At 42.0% G+C, this 19207-nt stretch overlaps 1 protein-coding gene across 2 annotated transcripts in view; it reads right to left on the bottom strand.

Annotated features, from left to right (window-relative positions):
* The window catches only part of DOCK1 (dedicator of cytokinesis 1), a 497787-nt gene that overhangs the window by 175994 nt on the left and 302586 nt on the right, over positions 1 to 19207 (bottom strand). For both annotated transcript variants that reach the window (XM_041744687.1, XM_041744686.1), the window contains exons 28-29: positions 7681 to 7782; positions 770 to 864 (exon numbers count right to left, since the gene is read on the bottom strand). In XM_041744687.1, the coding sequence (XP_041600621.1) occupies positions 770 to 864; positions 7681 to 7782 (197 nt within the window). The remainder of the gene's footprint in view (positions 1 to 769; positions 865 to 7680; positions 7783 to 19207) is intronic.

Consider the following 19207-nt stretch of genomic DNA (forward strand, 5'->3'; position numbering starts at 1 on the left):
GAAGATCTGGGTAACATCTGTGAATTCCATCAATGCCGAGCCCCTGGGTGCAGAACGGTGTTCTAGTTTTGCAAAACGTTGCCACTAAAGGAACCTGGGTAAAGTGTATACAGATCTCTCTGTATTTCTTTTTATAACTGCAATGCCTATGAATCTACAATTATCTCCATAAAAAAATGCAATAAGAAAGAAGGAAAAAAAAATTAAAAAGGAGGTCAATGGGAATTTCTTCCAGGAATCATATGCAATTGAGAACAGATGATCATTGTTGGTGCTTTCAGAAATTATAAAACACAAACCCTGGAAAGTTACCCAACACCCTACACAGGGAAAGGATAAACAAGGCACAAGATTAATATTTAATAAGTATGAAGAAAATGCTCACTTTTTAAAGCTGAAATAGGACAAATGCAAACACCATTCAAGAACCTAGACAGAGTGAATAACACTTGGGCTAATAAACACATGTGGTTACAACAAGATGGCACATTGATGGCAAACTGTCCCCTTGTCAGAGGATGCCCCGGACCTACGCTAAGGGGGGCTTGGGCTCAGCTCTGTATCTCTCCAGGATGCAAAGCCCTGCGCCCGCGTAAGAAAACCACCCAATCTCCAGGTCTGTTTCTCCCAATAACTGTTTGCATCACAGAGTGGGGAGGATGTGTTCGCTATCGGAGAGCCCCCATGGTATCCAGGCAACACCACTGTTCCCACCAGGCATGAATCAGACGCCTTGTAAAAAGGTGGGAGCTTTTCTCCCTCTACTCACTTATTCTGCATCATGTTCATTATCACCCAGTCGAAAGGGTAGACGTTCTTCCCAATGAGGTTCTTAAACATGATGAATGTTTCCATCAGGAAATCCTGAAATAAAAAAAGAGAACATTGCAACAGCCCACCAAGAGAGGGAGAAAACCAATCCCCTCTTGAGTAATTACAAAAAAAATGACCTCTTTTTTTTTTGTTAAGCTGAATGAAAACATTCTAAAAAGTAATGAAGATATATCACAGGAGCTTTTTTTTCTTCCCGTTTGTCAGAGCACCTCCTGTTTGTGATAGCTTTCTCAGGGATATATTCAGAAACAGTACCTGGGTAGGTCTCTGTAATAGCCATCATAGATCTCCAGGTTACAAATGTGCGTTCTTTCTGCTGATAGGAAAAGGTACTTTTTGCGCACATAACATGTAAGGTTTATTCTAAATACATTTTTCATTATGAGCAGGGCCCATCAAGCTATCAAGTATTAATAGCCATTCATTTTTCTTATGTAATTGAGAAATGGCAAAAAAAAAAAAAAAAAAAAAAGGATTCAAGTGGGAGCTCCTGACCATCAGCACCAGGTCAGTTCACCAAACCCAACTGAGCCTGTGGTCGTGTGGCCACTTTCACAGGGCAGCTCCGACCCCATGAACTACTCAGTTATGCCTGTGCCACCTTGGACATGACCCACTGTACTCCATGGTAATCCTCCGCTGTGCTACCCTGCTTCCACGTTGATAACTCTGCTCGAGGCCTCAGGAAGAGGTACCCCGGTTCCTAGGGGCTCCAGCCTCTGCCTGGCAAAATTAGGAGAATTTCTTCAACCTGATGGCTTAGCACTTGCTCTGAGCTGACCAGGACAAAATCAGCGATTATCCTGAAAAGCACACCTCCCCGGTAGCCCACACGCTCCCTCAAGTTGTGCGGTAGGCAGGGGAAAAGCACCAGGGGACTCCACTTAGAAAAATGAGGCCGTGGCCAGAGGTTGCCAAATGAGTGGATATTTCTCATTTCTTTAATCTATGGAATCATAATTAGGTGCAATGGCTGTGAAGCCCAAGGTGGCAGTCAGAATTTAAGCAGCCAAGGAAGCAACTCCCAGCAAAGTCCTAAACAAGTGCTTCTTGCAAAAAGGAGCAAGTTAAACTCAGTGGCATCAATAAGCTGAGGTGCCAAGGGAAATACTTCCTTGGCAACCTTACCAGCAGCGCCACGTCCTGGCAGGTCATGCCTACTGTGTGCGCCCTCCCATGAATAAAACCTCAGGGAGCAACGGTGACCCCCTTTTTACAACAGACGCTCCCAGGCGAGACGAGAATCAGGACCGGGACCTCTTCAAGAGGGAGGAGTCTGCCCCGTGTCCTCCAGACTCTGCTCGCCCGTGCTGTGACCACCAAGCCTCGAGTTCACACCAGGCAGGAGTGCTCCGGGCCCCAGACACGACGAACAGGGTCTCTCTCCCCAGGCTAATAACTGCAATTCATATTTCCCTACTTAGGTTTTCCCACTTTGTCAAGAGTTTCACATTTTAATGACAAGGTTGCATATTTGGCCGGCTGAGTGCCATAATTTGGCCACATCTCTATTTGCATGAAATTGCTGGCTTTCTTGCTGATCACTCCTCAAAGCCTAATAATTGAGATACAGGGTCTGGGTTTTATTATTCTGGAAGAGAAGCATATTTTCCCAACTCCCTGATTTTTTTTTTTTTCTAGGAAACACAGTCCCATCCTTCATTAGTATGGCTCAGCTGTTAAATTTCAGTACTTTGCTGATCAGACAAAATGTTGCATATTGTGGAAGATGAGGTTTTGCAAGGCGTCCTTGTCCGTCTGCATAATTTGCTAGCCAAGCCGATGGCTCCTGCCACGGCCGATGAGGCTTAGCAGACTATTACGCTGGGATCTCCAAGTCAACAAGGGGACACAGAGGACTAATACGAGATATTCTGGGAAAATGTCATCCTTCAGTGAGAATCCATTTCTGCTGTATTTTTCTGTTTGATTATTCACAGGATGCCCCATATAATAAGTGGGCAGCTCTAACAATAGCCATCAATCCATAGGCACAATCTTCTTGTCACGAATCCATCTGCTTCTGTCCACCCCCATCCCCATCCACCTGAATTGAGGTCATCCTCTCTTACCTGAACTGTCAACGGGGAATCCCAGCCTATCTGCCCATGTCCACTCTTGTCCCTCGCAATCCCCCACCCGTGACCCAGAACGGTCTTCTCAAACTCAAATCTGGTCAAGGCACTGACACTTCCCAATCTCCCATTTAACCTATATCTCCAGGGACTTTCTGATATTTCTTAGACTAAAGACAAAGTGTCTTGACATCAGAAGAAAATCCTGCTAAGCAGAAAGAGTAAGTGTTTCAGACAAGGACCCTCAATAGATGCTAAATTCATCAGATAAAGACTGGTCAGGGGATTGGACATTTGCCAACGTTCTATGGGTGCCTAAGCATCAGCCGAAGATTACATGATAGTTGTGAAGGGGCACATATCTTCACAGTGGGGAGCTCAGGCTGGTACCCACTCTCAACCACGCAACGAAACTTACGGTCAGCAATGGTCAGCTCGGCATTCCCACCCACCTAACGGGCATGACGGGTAGCATTTCACATCAGCTTTGAAGCTCTCCTGCCAAAACGATGAACTTGAATTTTAGGCCAACCTTCCAGTTTGCAGGACATGTGGAGGGACAGGGGAACAAGCTGAAAGCCATTACAAAGCAGCACAAAGAAAGACAAGACAAGGTGAGGGATTATTCTAGAAAAAAAGAGAAATAAAGGAGGCGCAGCCAAATGCAATGAGTGAATCTGGACTGGATCCTGATTTGAGGAGGCCCCTAATGAAAGACCAGAAAGAATGGGAAAAATTAAGAAAATCAGAGTATGAAAAAAATAAATAAAATAAAATAAAATAAAATAAAATAAAATAAAATAAAAAGACAATACAAAGAAAATACAAAGAAAATAAAGAAAATCAGAGTATGGACACTATGTATTTTATGTTCTGAAAAGACAATGAGGCCCCTGGGGATGCTCTTGATTCTTGAGAGGGGTTGGCTGAGACACTAGTGGAGAGGCACGTTTCTCACACACTTAACAAGGTTTGGCTGCTTAGTTAGTGAAACAGAAGAGACACAGAAGGGGCAGGTATGGCGAAGCGCTTGCAACTGGTGGATTGGGTTGTTAGGAATAGTAGTTTTCACTGTACTATTCTTTCAGGTTCTCTGTATGTTTGAAGTTTTTCATCACAAATAGGGGTAAGAGTACGAGTAAAATTGGGGGAATGCAAACGAGAACCATGGACCATATCAATGTTGGCATGCTGTTCTGAGTCTGTGCTATAGTTCTGCGCGATGTTACTACTGGGGAAACTGGGTACAGTATTACTTTTTACAGCCACATGTGATTCCAAAATTACCTCTACAGTTGACTCAAAAAAATAAATGCTTGAAAAATAATTTTAAAACAATGAGGAGCAAACAAATGATGTAGAAAGTTGAAAGCAAGCAAAGAACAGAGTTTCTCAGCATGGCGCCTGGGGTCCTGTGTGCTTTGATGATCCTGTCCAGGCTCATCCCATCCCTGGTACACTGGCTGCCGCCTCCTGCACAGGTTCCTATACATGACATGCCCTCCTCCCCCCTACATGGCTCTTTCTTCTATTCCTCAATATCCCACAATCCTCTCCTTTGCAAAGGCTTCACAACTAGCTGATTCCGTCTAATCTGACTACTTTATAAGAACCATGCCTTTGCAGCAGGGATAATGGGGGTTAGTTGGAAGGAACCCCTGATTAACCATGACGTTCTCTACCAGACTATAGCACCACGAGGGCAGGACTTGTCTGCTTTGCCCACTACTTCCTCCACTAAGCTAAAATAAAGTTTGTGTTCAATAAATAACTATTGACTGAATTCACTAAGAAAAGATTGTTTTCACCTGGTGAAGAGTATCTTTGCTATAACTTCATTTAAAGGAAATGGTCACAAGAAATAAGAAATGTGTTTATCACAGGGCTCCTCCTCCCACTCAGGATGCTGCAAGTCAACCTGCAGCGGCTACTTCATATGGAGCTCAAGGCTCACCCACGAGCAGAGTATTTCATAGGCCTGGATGGTCACCTGACATCCTTGCTTTCCTGACCCCCATGAGCACCTTTGCTCATCACTACCCAGCTGGGAGATGTCAGGACCACCTCCGTAGATGCTGGTGGCCTAGTGCCACAGACCAGGTAAGGAGGAATGAGCAAAGGGCGCGCATCTGCCTGGTGACTCCAGGGCAGATATCAGGTCAAGGTCCTCAGAAGGGGTGGGACTGACACTGAATGAAGGCAAGAGGGTGTTCTAGATGGAGGAACCTGCTTGCTCATAAGCCTGTCAATTTGGCTTCCCAAGGTTAGAATCTAGAAGTGGAGAGGCCACCAGGACAGGTGAGGCTGCTTGGAGACACACGATCAGCCGTGAGTCCACGGTGGAGGCAAAAGGCCCACAGCCCTCGGGTTCTGCGTTCACTCAACATTGAACCAGCAAGCATTACTTCTACCTGCATCATCCTTGGATACAGCACTGTTCATTCAGTCACTCGACAAACATTTCTGAAGGGCCACCTAGTGGCAATTTAAGACAAGTGGCAAGACAGCTCTGTTCCCTAGACGGTCCAGGGCACTGCCCATCACCTCCAATCTTGTTATGGAGACTGAGCAAGAAGTTCTCTACTTATGTTCCTGATGTTGATATTGGGCACATGACAGCTAGCAGCCCATCCAACAGCTCAGCATCTCCACTGCAGAAGAACGTAAAGGTCTCGCAAGGCACCCAACGCTAAAGAAATGGGTCTGTCCTGAGTGTCTGGAACCCTACGTGTCCATTCTTGTTTGTTTCTGGGTTACTCATTTTGCCTCACACAGTGCTCCATCCTCTCTCCCTGTCCTGGGGTCCAAGGGGCCATCTGAGAGACTAAGAGTAACAGCTCTGAGGCATACGACTTTGGTGCTGATAGTAACTGCGGTTTTCGATAGGAATCGCTCATCCAGCCAACCAAAGGCTAAATCAGAAAACCTGGAGCAGCACTTGTTACAAAGAAATAGTCCTGAGAAAACAGTCGAGGCTATTTTCATATTGCAGTACTAACTAACTTTCAATTATTTAACATAAAATGATCTATCATTTTTGTAAGTGCTTGTCAGAGTAGAAAAATAGTCCAATACTTTCTGTGTAGAGTTAATGGATAGGAACACATTTTACAAAGGTTCTGACAGATTAACAACAATAAAAAGGGCCTACAATCCTTGCGATACGAATTTGTGATATCCAAACCACAAATGCCATTTTAAAACGGAAATCAAATCGTCTGCAAATAATTGATTTTCTGAACTGCTGTGTGTAAAGAAAAAAAAAAATCCCTCGGGAAATCAGGACCACAACATGTAGTAAGTATCTGATCATCTGCTCCGTGCAAGGAGAGAGGGCACAAGACTTGGACTTCAGCAAATTATAGTCATTTTTAAAATCCATTCCGTAGAATCACTTTTCACAATGCACTGAAGCTTCCCTACCAATGGCACCTCTTAATGGTTCCGATGAAATATTTTTCACAGTTTGCATGTGTGGATTTGGATCCTAGGACTATTCTGATAAAGGGCAAATGATTAATGGGATCCCTAAGTATACCCTCCATCATGATGGGTAATGCTTCTCAGTCTGAGAACTGTATTATTCAGCCTGGAATGCTATTTAGGAAATTGTTCATATAGGTTCAGCTACAGCCCTCCTTACACTGACCCCAACAGGGTGGAGGGATACAGTTAAGATTCACTGGCTGCATGGGACGTTCCACGTATCAAATATGATTTCACTGTGCCATGACTGCTGAGGGATGACAGGACACAAATATAATGCAGATCATGTACCTGAGCGTATACCTCCTTTAAGCTGCACGTCCGTGTTTTTGAAAAGAAGTCAACACCCGGGGAGACAAATACATTATACGTTCTTGCTCCTTCACTTTCGTTTAAGGAAAACTGCTATGATTTGAAGGTGTAGATCCATTTTTGTCTCCTTAGAAATTTAAATACATGCATGTGTGCACACACACTTGGGGTGGCAACACGAAGAAGGCCATTTCTTATTAGAAATGATCCTTTGAAAAACAACCACTAAATGTATCCTTCTTCGCCTCCCTTAGTAAGGTAAATACAATGATGTGAAGTGTAACCAACCTTGTTCTGGAAACACTAGTAGCATCTGCTGGATCCCACAGGAAACTAGGGGGTCTCAGAAATGAAATCTGTGCCACTTTACTCCAGAGATTAGGTTCACATCTAACCGAGAGCTCTGCCAACAAGGGTGGTCGTAGCTTTGCGGAAGACATCTGCCGTATGGCCGTGGGATTTCAGGTCATTAGGGAGGTGGTTCCAAAGCACTCACTTCCCCTCTATTATGCTTCTCCTAATTAAGCTGTAACACAGTTGTATTGAGGATGACTGGAGAATTATTTGGAGAAACGCTGATGAGCCCCCATGATTAGAGCTAATTAATACCAGAGTATAATTTAAAGCTGAAAAGACTCTGGTTTCTGCTACTGAGAAGTCAATCAATAAGTGAACAGGAGTTACTAGATGATTCTCCGTGGGTAGCATCTCCACATCTCCAGTGATTCCATAGCATAAGGAAGCTCTTTCTGGGCTTACATGCTGAGTCACTCCCTAGCTCAGCATTAGGAACAAGTCCGTGTGTTGGGATCCACATCTTCTAAGAAATATGGACTCCCTGCCAGATGGGTTATCAAACCAATTAGAGCCAAGTCCTCATGCAAAATCACACTTGAAATACTGATGTCAATGTTTTGCCTAAAATGCTGGCCCCCAAACACAGTCATATGAGAAGGGCCAAAGTTACACTCACCACAACATCGGTCCTCATTTTCCCAAAAGTCTTGATCAAATGGGCGTAATGATAATCTTCCATTTGTCGTAAAATAGCTGTCATACAAGCCACAAAGTTTCCCTGTAAAGGAATCAAAGAACAATGAGATGGGAAGAGAACACCACTTATAGGAAAAGTTGCTATCAACTAAGAGTCTGGTGTTGAAACGGTCAAGGAGAAGCAATGGACTGTGGGCAGGGGGCCTGCGATCTCTGGCACCCCTACTGGCTGGCCAGCATGAGAGGACCAGTCTTTCCCACCTCATGATCTTGAGTTTTGCTCTATCTCCTTGTCTCTGCCTTAAATGTTTCCTGACACACGGTTGTCCAGCCTGGAAAAACAAGCTATAAATATTTTTGCATTAAATATGCAAAAATTAAAGACAAGATTGAAACCACTGACACTCATGTCTTGTCCTCCATGGAAAGTTGCTCTCTTATTACCAGGCGAGATGTGTGTGCAGCCCTTCCTCTTGGGCCGTGGCAAAGAGAGGCCTTTTATTTCTCAAAATCTGCCTGTGTCCCCCTTGGCCAATTTGGAGGCAATCACCACCGATTCCACAATGAGTTATGGTCCAATTCTTTTCCACAAGAAGAATGTGAGGAGGCATGCAGGCTCATCAGAATGTAAAGTGGGAGAGAGGAGAGTTTCTCCTAGCAGACAGAGCAGGGAGGGAAAACAGAAACCACCAAACAGAATCAAGACATGGAGAAAATAACAGGCCAATGCAGCTAACGAAGAGGCAGCCAGTATGTGTGCGGCTGTGGGTGTGCACATGCAGGTGTGTGTGTGTTTGTGTGTGTGTGTACACGTGCGCTGAAGGGTAGGAGGAAGCCCAAGTGGTCCTGTTGCCACTGACTGCAACTGATCCCTTCTGTGTCATGGCGAAGGACATCTTAAAAGCCTTCCTTGCTTTTCTATATTTGTCCCTAAATTAAGGACATTTTAAGAAACACAGGACATACACTTTTTCCCATTAAACCAGTAAGAGTCTGGTCCAATTACAGGATGAGACATACTTTGAGACATATCCCCAATTTTGGCCTCTTCCATGAGTTCCCAAACTGCCTTCTTTTACAAACCCTACTCTTATCTTACAAGCAGTATATTCGAATACGTCCATGTCCTCTATATTATTCTGGAACACACTCTCTACCATGAAATGTTACAGTCCAATATTTTTCCCGACCTATTTTATTTCTAGAGCGTACGTGTGTGCTTCCAAATGAGTCCTCAAAGGGTGCGTTATGCAAATTGAACAAATACAAGAATGACAATGTGGTCCCTTTCATTTGCACAGAAATGTAAATTATGAATGATGAATTAAAAATGAATTATGAATTAAAAATTATTTGTGAATGATGATAATTGCCCAGATTTGGATTCCGAGTTGGTATTCAGAGAAAGAGTTAAAGAATGCTTGTTTTCCGCTTGAGGAATGATTTATAAAATGGCACAATGTCTGTGAACATGAACTTTTGAGATATGTAAATATTTGGCATCCTCGTGAGCTCAGGAGAAGCTGTCTTCATATCTCTACTCTTCATGAGATGCCATCTTCCGGGGATGGGTCTTCATAATATTACATGTTGATGGACTACCTACCATGTGACAAGTGGTGTGCTGAGTCCCCGTTCAACCCCACCACTGATCCTCCTCTTGTCCCATTTTACAGGCACTGGGACAGAGGCTGAATGATCGCCCTCAATGAGTAAGTGGAAAAACTGGGTGTGAACCCAGCGTGGCAGGCCGCAAGGTGGCTGCTTAGTAGCTGAGCTGATTTCTTTCCTCTTGCCCCGATGTGCATTTTAATTCTCTTTCTGAGAAATCTGAGGATGCTGCTTATGGCTAACGTGAGGTGGAGACTCACTTTCCTGCACTTTTGCAGGCATCAGAGAAAGTTGCAGGAGAGTGAGAAGAGGCCACCACAGACAGGGCCCCAGTCCCCTCCCTAACACAGTTTTCTGTAGTTGGTCTCCTTCTCAGGAGACAAGAAGTTTCCTAAGGCAAGAAGACGCCTATATCGGCCAAGACGCACCGGCAGGGGCTCGAGTGAATTTTCTACAGGTTCGAATTTTCTACAGGTCTAAAAGATGGGGCTTCCACATTAGAATCGCCCAAATCACAAAGCCAGCTATGTTTATTAGATGCAGGAAAGCTATGTACTTAACTTAAAACATCAAGTAGAAAGAAAGAAAAGCAAGACCCCAGAGCAGCTTCGAGAATGACAACAGGGGGAGCGCAGAGTAGCACAGATGAGAAAAGCAGCGCATAAGGAGTCTGGGCAGATACTCAAACAGGTGACATGGAGATACTCAATTTAGGGAGCAGATTGGCACGTAATGCTGCAAACTTCATGCAAGGCCAAGGCTGGGGCCGCTGGCGTGATGTAGAAAATGAAGAAGTCGAGAATATAGCAATTTCTACAAAGCTAGTCCTGGGAATATGCAAATAGCCAGTCGGGAAGACTTCAAGTTGGAGAGAATGTCACAGGGAAGGAAAGCCAATGGGCTCTTATTCTACAGGGATGAGGACTAAAAGGGAGTATGCCCCGGGAGGGGGACAGAGGCAGGGCACTGCCATGAGTCAGGAGTCAAAAGGCTCGGGGTTACCAATGTGCTATTTACTTTACCTACAGAAATGTTCAAGAACATTTGTATTGTGCAGACTTTCTTTCTTAGAGGAAGCAAATCTTTGCTATTTTACTGCTCTTTACTACATTAAAGCTTTGGACCCCTATCGAAATGGGGTAATACACCTGTTGAAATCCACAGAAATGCTTCCCCTTTTCTTTGGAATGGAGTCCCATGAATGGGGTACCCGTATTTCCAGAAGGAAGTGATGTGATGACCGTGAAGCTTTACTGTTCTCAAGAACCCGAAAGAACTCCATACAGCAGACTGGGGGGGGGGGTGGTTCTGGGGGCAGACACAGTGGGTCGTTATAGAAGCTGTACTTGAAACCAGTCATACACAAGAAGTAGACATGGGGGATAACTATGGAAAGAAAATTTTTATTCTGCAAGCTCAAAAGAAAATTACTATTCTGTGCTTTTTAATTGATTTATTTGAAATGCATTTAGAAGTTCTATGAAGCTTTTGCTTTTGAACAATGGGTGGGGTGGCAGGTACGCTGGTGGTAATTGTGCAGAACTCGTCCTGAAACCCGAGCATGGGGACCAAGCTCCAGCCCCAGCGGCTGAGTAAAAACAAGCAAATAAATGAAAATAAGACATATTCCTTAGACTTCAAAGCAATGCAAAACGGGGGCAGAGAAGTCAGCATACAGTTGCAGAAAACTTAAAAATCAGGACACAGAATGCCTAATAAACAAAAAAAAAAAAAGAAGTGAACTTCATTAGCAATCACAGATGAAAATGATATACCATTATTTGCCTGCCAAAATAGCAAAGGAGTATTTAAGTGAGGATAATGTTAGCAAGGGTGCAGGGGATGAGCACTCTTACACGCTGCTGGTGGGAGCATAAATTGCTATAACCTTTTTAAAAAGCGATTTGGCAGTAGGCTTGCAAAGTCTGAGAAAAAACACTCATCTCCTCGGTGATTCCATTGCTAACAATCCACCGAAGGAAGTTCATTCAAAATACAAAATTCTGATGTCTAAAGATGTCTGTCGCATTGCTGAAAACATCTGCATGTTGAACCACAAGAAACTGTGTAAATAATGCGATGTTTTGGAGGACTGCGGGATAAGATACAGGATGCCCAGTTCAGTTTGAATCTCAGACGAACAACAAAGAGTAAGCATGTCCCAAACATTGCCCTGCAAAAATATTGCATGTGACATCCATACGCTAGCACATCCATTTACCGTTTAGCCAAAGCTCAGGTTGAACCAGGTACCCTGCACCGCTGCTTGCTGAATCAGGCAACCATCCCGGAGTGTGATCATGAAATGTTATGCAACCACTAAAACATTAAACATTACCTATGCAAATATGAACTATTTTAATAACATGAGAAAATGCTTGAGGAACAAACATGGAGATAATTACATGTCTCTATTTCAGCAATATAAAGACTATAGCACTGGAAAGGAAAAAAAGATGTAAAGAAAAAGAAGGAACAATAAGGATAAGAAAGAAGAGAAAACATACTCATTAGGGGTGGGAGAACTGAACTAGATTACTTTTGTAAACTGAACATATATTAATATTGTAGAAGATGGTCCTGAGAGAAAAGGAGATCTTTCGGTAGCAGGGACCAACCCCCCTGTGCTTGACTTCCAGGTTTCCTGTTCCCCTATCCTCTAAAATCTCATCCACGGGCCACTCTGTCCAAGTAGACATGGTTACTGCTCTGTACCATTCCTCAAGTCCTGTACTTCACTGGCCTCTGAACCTTGTAGAACCACCCTCCATGTTCCAGGGTTAAATCTGCTTGGGCTCCCAATGTACTGGGCAGGTGGTCAGGAAGGAGAGGGGAAAAGGCAGAATGGTAGGCAAGGAGAACCAACAAGAGGGAGAACCAAGGGGCAGAATGAGGCACTGGTGGTGGAACAGGGGACTTTCTGAAGCAGGCAAATGCACGTAGGATATAAAGGCAAAAGATTATTCTAAAAGGATAGATATTGGAGAATGGGAATTGAGTTGAACACCTAACCTTTAAACAGTATCATTGTCAGCTTTGCCGAGTGTAAGGTCTAAGGGTGAGTGCATGAATGAGAAGGAGCAACCCCAAGGATTTCGGTGCCTGGTCCTGAGGAGTTCTGAGGGTGTGCCTCCTTTATGTAATAAAGACGGACAAAGCCATGACCCGAAGGAGGTGTATGAAATTGCTCTTGGTAGGTCTATCAAAGATAAAAATGGTTCACATGACCCTAGAGTTCACACTCTGCATGCAGCACATCTCTTCTCTCTAGGACACATGGCATAGGGAGAAATTTTAGCTCTCTTCGACGTGCTCTAAGTGGCAAGGGATGGGGGCAGCTCCAAACCACAGAAGCTGGGGAAGCTGTGAACAGTGACCCAGGAGCACCAAGTCCGGATGGCAGGCTCCTGGTAGGAATGATGCAAGAATTCCTTTTAAATCTGGGATTACACTTCATGACTTCCATGGATGACTTGTAAAAATTTTAAACATGTTTTCACCAAGTTTAAGTACTTTGAAGAGAAACTCGCACTTAGAAGGTTAAGTTTCAAATATGGTGATGAAAACAATCCTCATAATCATCACTAAAGGCTAAAAAAAAAGGGACCTTCCAGTGACAGGTGTGATATACTGCTCAGCGGCACTGTGCGAGAATTGTGGTGAAGGTGGGAAGATGGATGACTTGGTGAATTTCGAATTGATTTTCATTTTGGGGGGCATTCAAGCCAAAGAACTGATGCTGTAAAGCAACGTTAGGAGCACCAGAATGTAGGAAAAGGAAGTAACTGAAAACAGCGTCTTCCATTGCAAAGGTAGGCAAGACTTAAATGGAGGAGTTCTTGGTGCAGTTAAGGTGAAAGCTCTAGGGCTCATGAAGGCTTTCTGTTTTCAAAAGGGAAAGCCACAAGCAAAATGTGTAAGGGTTCTATTTGCTATGAGGAAACTTAAGAAAGAAAAATAGGGAGTCCAGAAAGTACTGCAAAACGTTCACTGTCCCAAAAGATTCCTCCAAAGTCTCTGGAGAAATATTTGTGAACATATACCTAGGGGCTTCTGCATGATGAATGAAAAATAATCCAAAACATGCCCAACCTGTTTCCTCACATATAGCTGACAATAAAGAACATCTTTTAATTCACAAAGCCATAAGGACAAAGACAATGAGGAGAGGACACAACTGAAGACGAGGATTCTGGAAGCTGATAAGGGAAGCATGAATGGTTACTGAGTGCCTTGAACACAAGAAGAGGGTGACAATTTAAAAGCAACCTGCTGATTCCGGGCACAGAATCCTAGGAAGACTCAGAAAGCAAGGCTCCATCGTGAGGGGGAAATCAAGAACACTGATGTGTTTAACATGGGGCCTATTTGCCCACTCCCAGCCAGTCCACTGAGGGGATGCTCCCACTCATTCCCGGGCAGGGGACCACTTGGTTTATTCTCTGTCTGGAGGGGACAGTAGATGCCTGATAAAGTAGAAGAGAAAGAGGGGCAGGAGCCACCTGGCTGAAAGTATCTAGCGATAAGCAACCAAACACTATAACCACTCCACTCTCTGGTCTGCCCAACTCCCAGCATATTCACAAGAAGGTTTAACCTAACCCCCCTTCCAGCAATTTTAACCCCATGTCAAACTGGAACAAGGGACCAGAAGAATCCTCTTTGGGAAAACTGAGCAGCCCAAGGGAGCATACGCACTGTCTGGCCACAGAGGTTCAGCCCACGCAGGCTCGCCACACCTCCCAACTCTGTGCACACATGGGAAACAGTCTGATCAAGACTGAACAGCCTCATGAGGAAAGAAAACACCCAGGGATATAAAAGAGAACTCAAAGATCTACAATAATTGTCCTCAAGTAGATAGGAGATCACATCCATAAAATAAGAACATAATGTTAAAAAAAGGAACAAAGAAAGCATTCTGGAATATTCAAACTATGTTAGCAGAAATAAACATTTCAATAGAAGCGTGGGAAGGTAAAATTAACAAAATCCTCCAGAAAGTGGAACACACACACACACAAAGTAGAAACATCAGACAACCATTCAAGAGATTCAATATTTGGGGTGCATGTGTGGCTCAATCAGTTGGATATCTGACTCTTGATTTTGGCCCAAATCATGTGATCTCAGGGTCATGGGGTTGAGCCCCACCTGGGGCTCTGCATCAGTGCAGAGTCAGCTTGTCTCTCTTCCTCTATTCCTGCCCCTCCCACTTTCTCTTTCCTTCTCAAAAAAATAAATAAAATCGTTAAAATAAAAAACAAAAAACATTCATATCTGATAGACAAAGACTCCAGAAAGAAAGAACACAGAAAAAGGAGAGCAAAGGCTGTTTTTCTAAAAGGACAGAACATGGGGATCCCTGGGTGGCGCAGCGGCTTGGCGCCTGTCTTTGGCCCAGAGCGTGATCCTGGAGACCCGGGATCGAGTCCCACGTCGGGCTCCCGGTGCATGGAGTCTGCTTCTCCCTCTGCCTGTGTCTCTGCCTCTCTCTCTCTGTGTGACTATCATAAATAAATAAAAATTTAAAAAATAAAAAAATAAAAATAAATAAAAGGACAGAACATCCACATAAAAACTATTAGAATAAAGGAGTTCAGTTGATAGCAGGATATAGGATCAAAATACAAAAATCAACTGCTTTTCTACAGACTGGCAATGAACACTCCAAAAAATGAAATTCAGAAAATAACTCTATTTACAAAAACATCAAAAAAACAAATTATTTGATGGAAATATACCCCATGTTCATGGATTGGAAGACTTAATATTGCTTGATGACAGCATCCCCCAAATTAATCTACAGAAGCTATGCAATTCCTATCAAAATCCCAGCCAGCAGCTTTGTAGAAATTGACAAGCCAATCACAAAATACCCTAAACTGCATAATTCCATTGCTGAAAAATATCCAGAATAGGCAAACTTATAAAGGCAGAAAGTAGATTAGTGATTGGCAAGAGCTGGAGGTGGGGTTAATGGGGAGTCGATGGCTCACAGATACAGATTTCTATTGGGGATGATGACAATATTCTAAAACTGATGATGGTAGTAGTTAACTCTGTGATTATACTGAACACTTAAATTGTTCACTTAAAACAGATGAATTTTAGAGTATGTGAATTATATCTCAATAAAGCCATCAGAAACTTTTAAAAATAGAAAATAATTAAATGATATTAATTTTTCTCAAATGGCATGCACTAGGTGTCAAGCATGACCAAGACTCATCATCATGAGATTTCACAACACTAGGGATAAAAAAAACAATGATTCTAAAACATTAAAGAGAAAAAGAAAGCAAAGAGTCACAGAGTACACTGGGAATTGCTAATGGAGAGGATGGGGTGGGTCAGGACAGCCAATTTTCAGGACAAGTAAACTATTTACCCTTATCAGCCAAGTAATTGTACTACTAAGACGTCAAATAATAGTGATATACTTAGAAAAACACCTCCAAATTCTATCATCCTTGTCAAGTTGTTCTTTCTCCTCAGATTTTTTGCAAGAGATGGATAACAGTTCTTCCCCTTTGCTTTCATGTCCTCACTGATGACTTCTCATGTCATATAAAATATCTTAACCCTTTTACGAGAGGAGAGGAGCTATAAAGAAGAAATGAACATTGAAAATGAAGGCAGAACAATGCTGTAAAATGAAAGAAAAAGTGTGCCACGCAAAATACATCAGGAGACATAAGTCACTGCTGGCCCTGTGTAAAGGTATTTCATGTGTTGTTAATTAAATATTTGATGAAGCAGAGCCACCTGGGTGGCTCAGTAGTAGAGTGTCTGCCTTCGGCCCAGGGTGTGATCCCAGGGTCCCGGGATCGAGTCCCGCTCGGGCTCCCTGTGTGGAGCCTGCTTCTCTCTCTGCCTATGTCTCTGCCTCTCTGTCTGTGTCTCTCATAAATAAATAAATAAAATCTTTTTTAAAAAATGATGAAGCATAAGATATAATGGATACAATCGAAAGAATGAATCAAGTACTATTGTTAAAACTATAGTTCTCAGAAAAATGAGTATTTGCTCACATCATTTGAACTTAGTACATTTTCTCAGAAATATGATCCATGGTAAAACTGAGGGCCATGCTGTGTTCCCTTTTCTCATTTCAAGATAAATTTAGTCCCACAAAGCTTTTATCTAATGCATGGGGGTCTTTTTATTCATTTAGTTTCCAAAATATTGCAATTCCTTATTTTAGAAAGGACCATAAAGTGAGTATTTTGTAAAAAGGAACCACACAAAATTAAAAATAGTATGGTTGAGAAGCTACACTAATGTCATCTATTAGCTTTTTTTCAACTCCTAGCAACAAAATTACACCTGTACCTTAAATTTAAATTGAGTGCCTGGTTGAGTTCATAGAGGACTAGTATTTCATATTATCACAGACACTATAAGGGAAGAAATCTAATTTTAAAAACAAAATCAATTTCAATTTTACAGTGGCAGTAATTGTAGGAAGACATTTATAGAGGCCAAATATACCAAAAGGGACTATCTGGATCTTAAGTTACCCATAACAATTATCTGCTACTTATTCAATACAATAAATTAAACACATACATTTGTTATAGAGAATAAAAATAAATCACAATAAAATTTTACATGTCCAATTATACTTTATGGTTTAATGAGGAATATATACTTTATATACAACTCCTTAATATAATCTATTTATTGCTAACACAAGTCAGAGAGTAAAGCAGAAAATTTTATATTTATTTTCGTAAACTCAGTAAATCAAATAATATTAAAGCCTTAGAGGGCTTAGGATTTTCCAAATCTTCTCCCATGATATATAGCATCTGTAAACTGTGGTAGAAACAAGAATAATTCAGTCATAATAAAATTTTACCATTGAAGGGAGGATCAATATGCCTACATATTTTTTTAAATTGACTTCTGTCCATAAAGAATGCTATCACCATCATAGTTACAGATTACAGTTGAAACTTTCTTGTATAAAATGAAATTCCTCTATATGAATCATAAAGGATATTATCCTCAATATTATTTATATTGGTTGGATGTGTAGGTAAGGAGGAAAGTATGTCACATGCCAAGTGTTACCCAAAAGAAAGCTCATGAATCGTAAGAAAGATAAAACATTTTGAAATATGAGATTATTATATAATAGAAACAGACAATCTCAGTCATAAGATATTATTTCTTAAGAAATACTTATACATAAATATATACATATGTCATGAGCAGATACATGCTCAAACACCACACACCAAGATACAGCACTGATAACTGATCCCTTTATGACTCCATAAGCCCCTAATGGAATATTGAAGCTAAATGCTCTTGGTGTTATTTTCAAAATCTGCTGCTATGGGAAAGTGTGACTAAATCTGGGGGAACCCAAGAGAAATTTTGCAGAGGAATGTACCTGTCTAGCAGGTGTGTAAAGGGGGAATATGGCAAGCAGGAAACACATCCCATTGGGGCTCCATCCAGATCCCTTACCACAGTCCTGAGGAAATCCAAGGTTCCATAGATTCTCAAAAAATAGGGCCACTCGGAATACACCAAAAGAAATTGAGGGAATAAGGCCAAAATGATGAGAAGATTCAAAATGGCACAAAATATTAACAAGTACAATGCTCAACAAATTAAAGAGTGGGCAGGTGTTGACAGCATGGTGCTCCTGGAGGGGGTCTGGTGGCACTAAATAGAGCCCTGCCCAAACTGGCACACATAGAACCAGACAACCCTCTGCCAGACCAGTAGAACCCGACGAAGTCAAAAGGACACAGAGGATGCTTGTGGAGGAGGCTCCCCTGGCCACAAGTGGGGCAAACAGGACATCTAAGTATCAAAAAGAATAAAAAGAGTGAAGGATTATAAGTAGTGAATTTTTAAAAATTATGAATCTACACTGACATACTGACATACAAGTGAGGGGAGTTGGGGAAGAGAAGTAAAGGCAAAGCTCTTTCTTATAGAAGACTAAAAAATGTAGATGGAATTGAGGAGTTCAAAAATTGTCACTTTCAAACCTAAAAGGACTAGTTGATTCCAGCCAAGGTCCTCCATGGAGGACCTACTGAAACCAGCAGGTCAAGGTCATTGAAAAGGGAGATATTCATTCACCTTGAAAGTACTCTCTCCCACCCGCAAATTCTTCTCTCCTCCTACTATGATGGCAGGCACCAAGGACACATGGTCAACTAGGTAGTGTTTTGTGCCAAAAACATTGAACATGAGGAAATGCAAAGACTGATCCAGGAATGGGACATTTAACAAGACAATTGACCTGGGTCTTCAAAAACATCAATGAGGAAATTTCATTTGGGTCATGTATTATATTATATTAGGGGATCATTGTTAATTTCTAAAGATGTCAAAATCTTATTAACTATGTAGCAGGATTATTCTTAGGAGATACATGAAACAATTAGGGGATGATGTGCCATGATGCCTGTGGTGAACTTCTGGTCTGGTCAAAAACAAGTTTATATTACACACATATTTTACAACTCTAACAAAATGGAGGAAGGGCAGAGATAATGCATTTGGACAAAGTGTCCATAAAGGGTGGATCTAGTTGATGAGGATATTGGTTTTTACAATAATTTTTTCAAATTGCTTTATCTAAGAAAAATATCAAGTGAAAAAGCTAAGGGAATACAAAGTCTACCCACAGCCTAGTGGAGAAGAGACACATGACAACAATTAATTAAGATATGACGTTACAAATATTAGAGAAGGGAATCATTACAGACTGACAAGGGAATTCTAAGGAGGAAGTGTTTCTTTTCCAATCACAGGAACTATTACTCAATATAGTAACAGGAACACAAGCAATGATTTAGCTATTTTAAGATACACTTGGGGAGGGGTGATAGGAAGTAAAGAGCTTTAAGCAACCCAAAGCCAGG

The sequence above is a fragment of the Vulpes lagopus genome, chromosome 2, assembly GCF_018345385.1.
Source record: "Vulpes lagopus strain Blue_001 chromosome 2, ASM1834538v1, whole genome shotgun sequence".
In the NCBI taxonomy this organism is placed as follows: Eukaryota; Metazoa; Chordata; class Mammalia; order Carnivora; family Canidae; genus Vulpes; species Vulpes lagopus.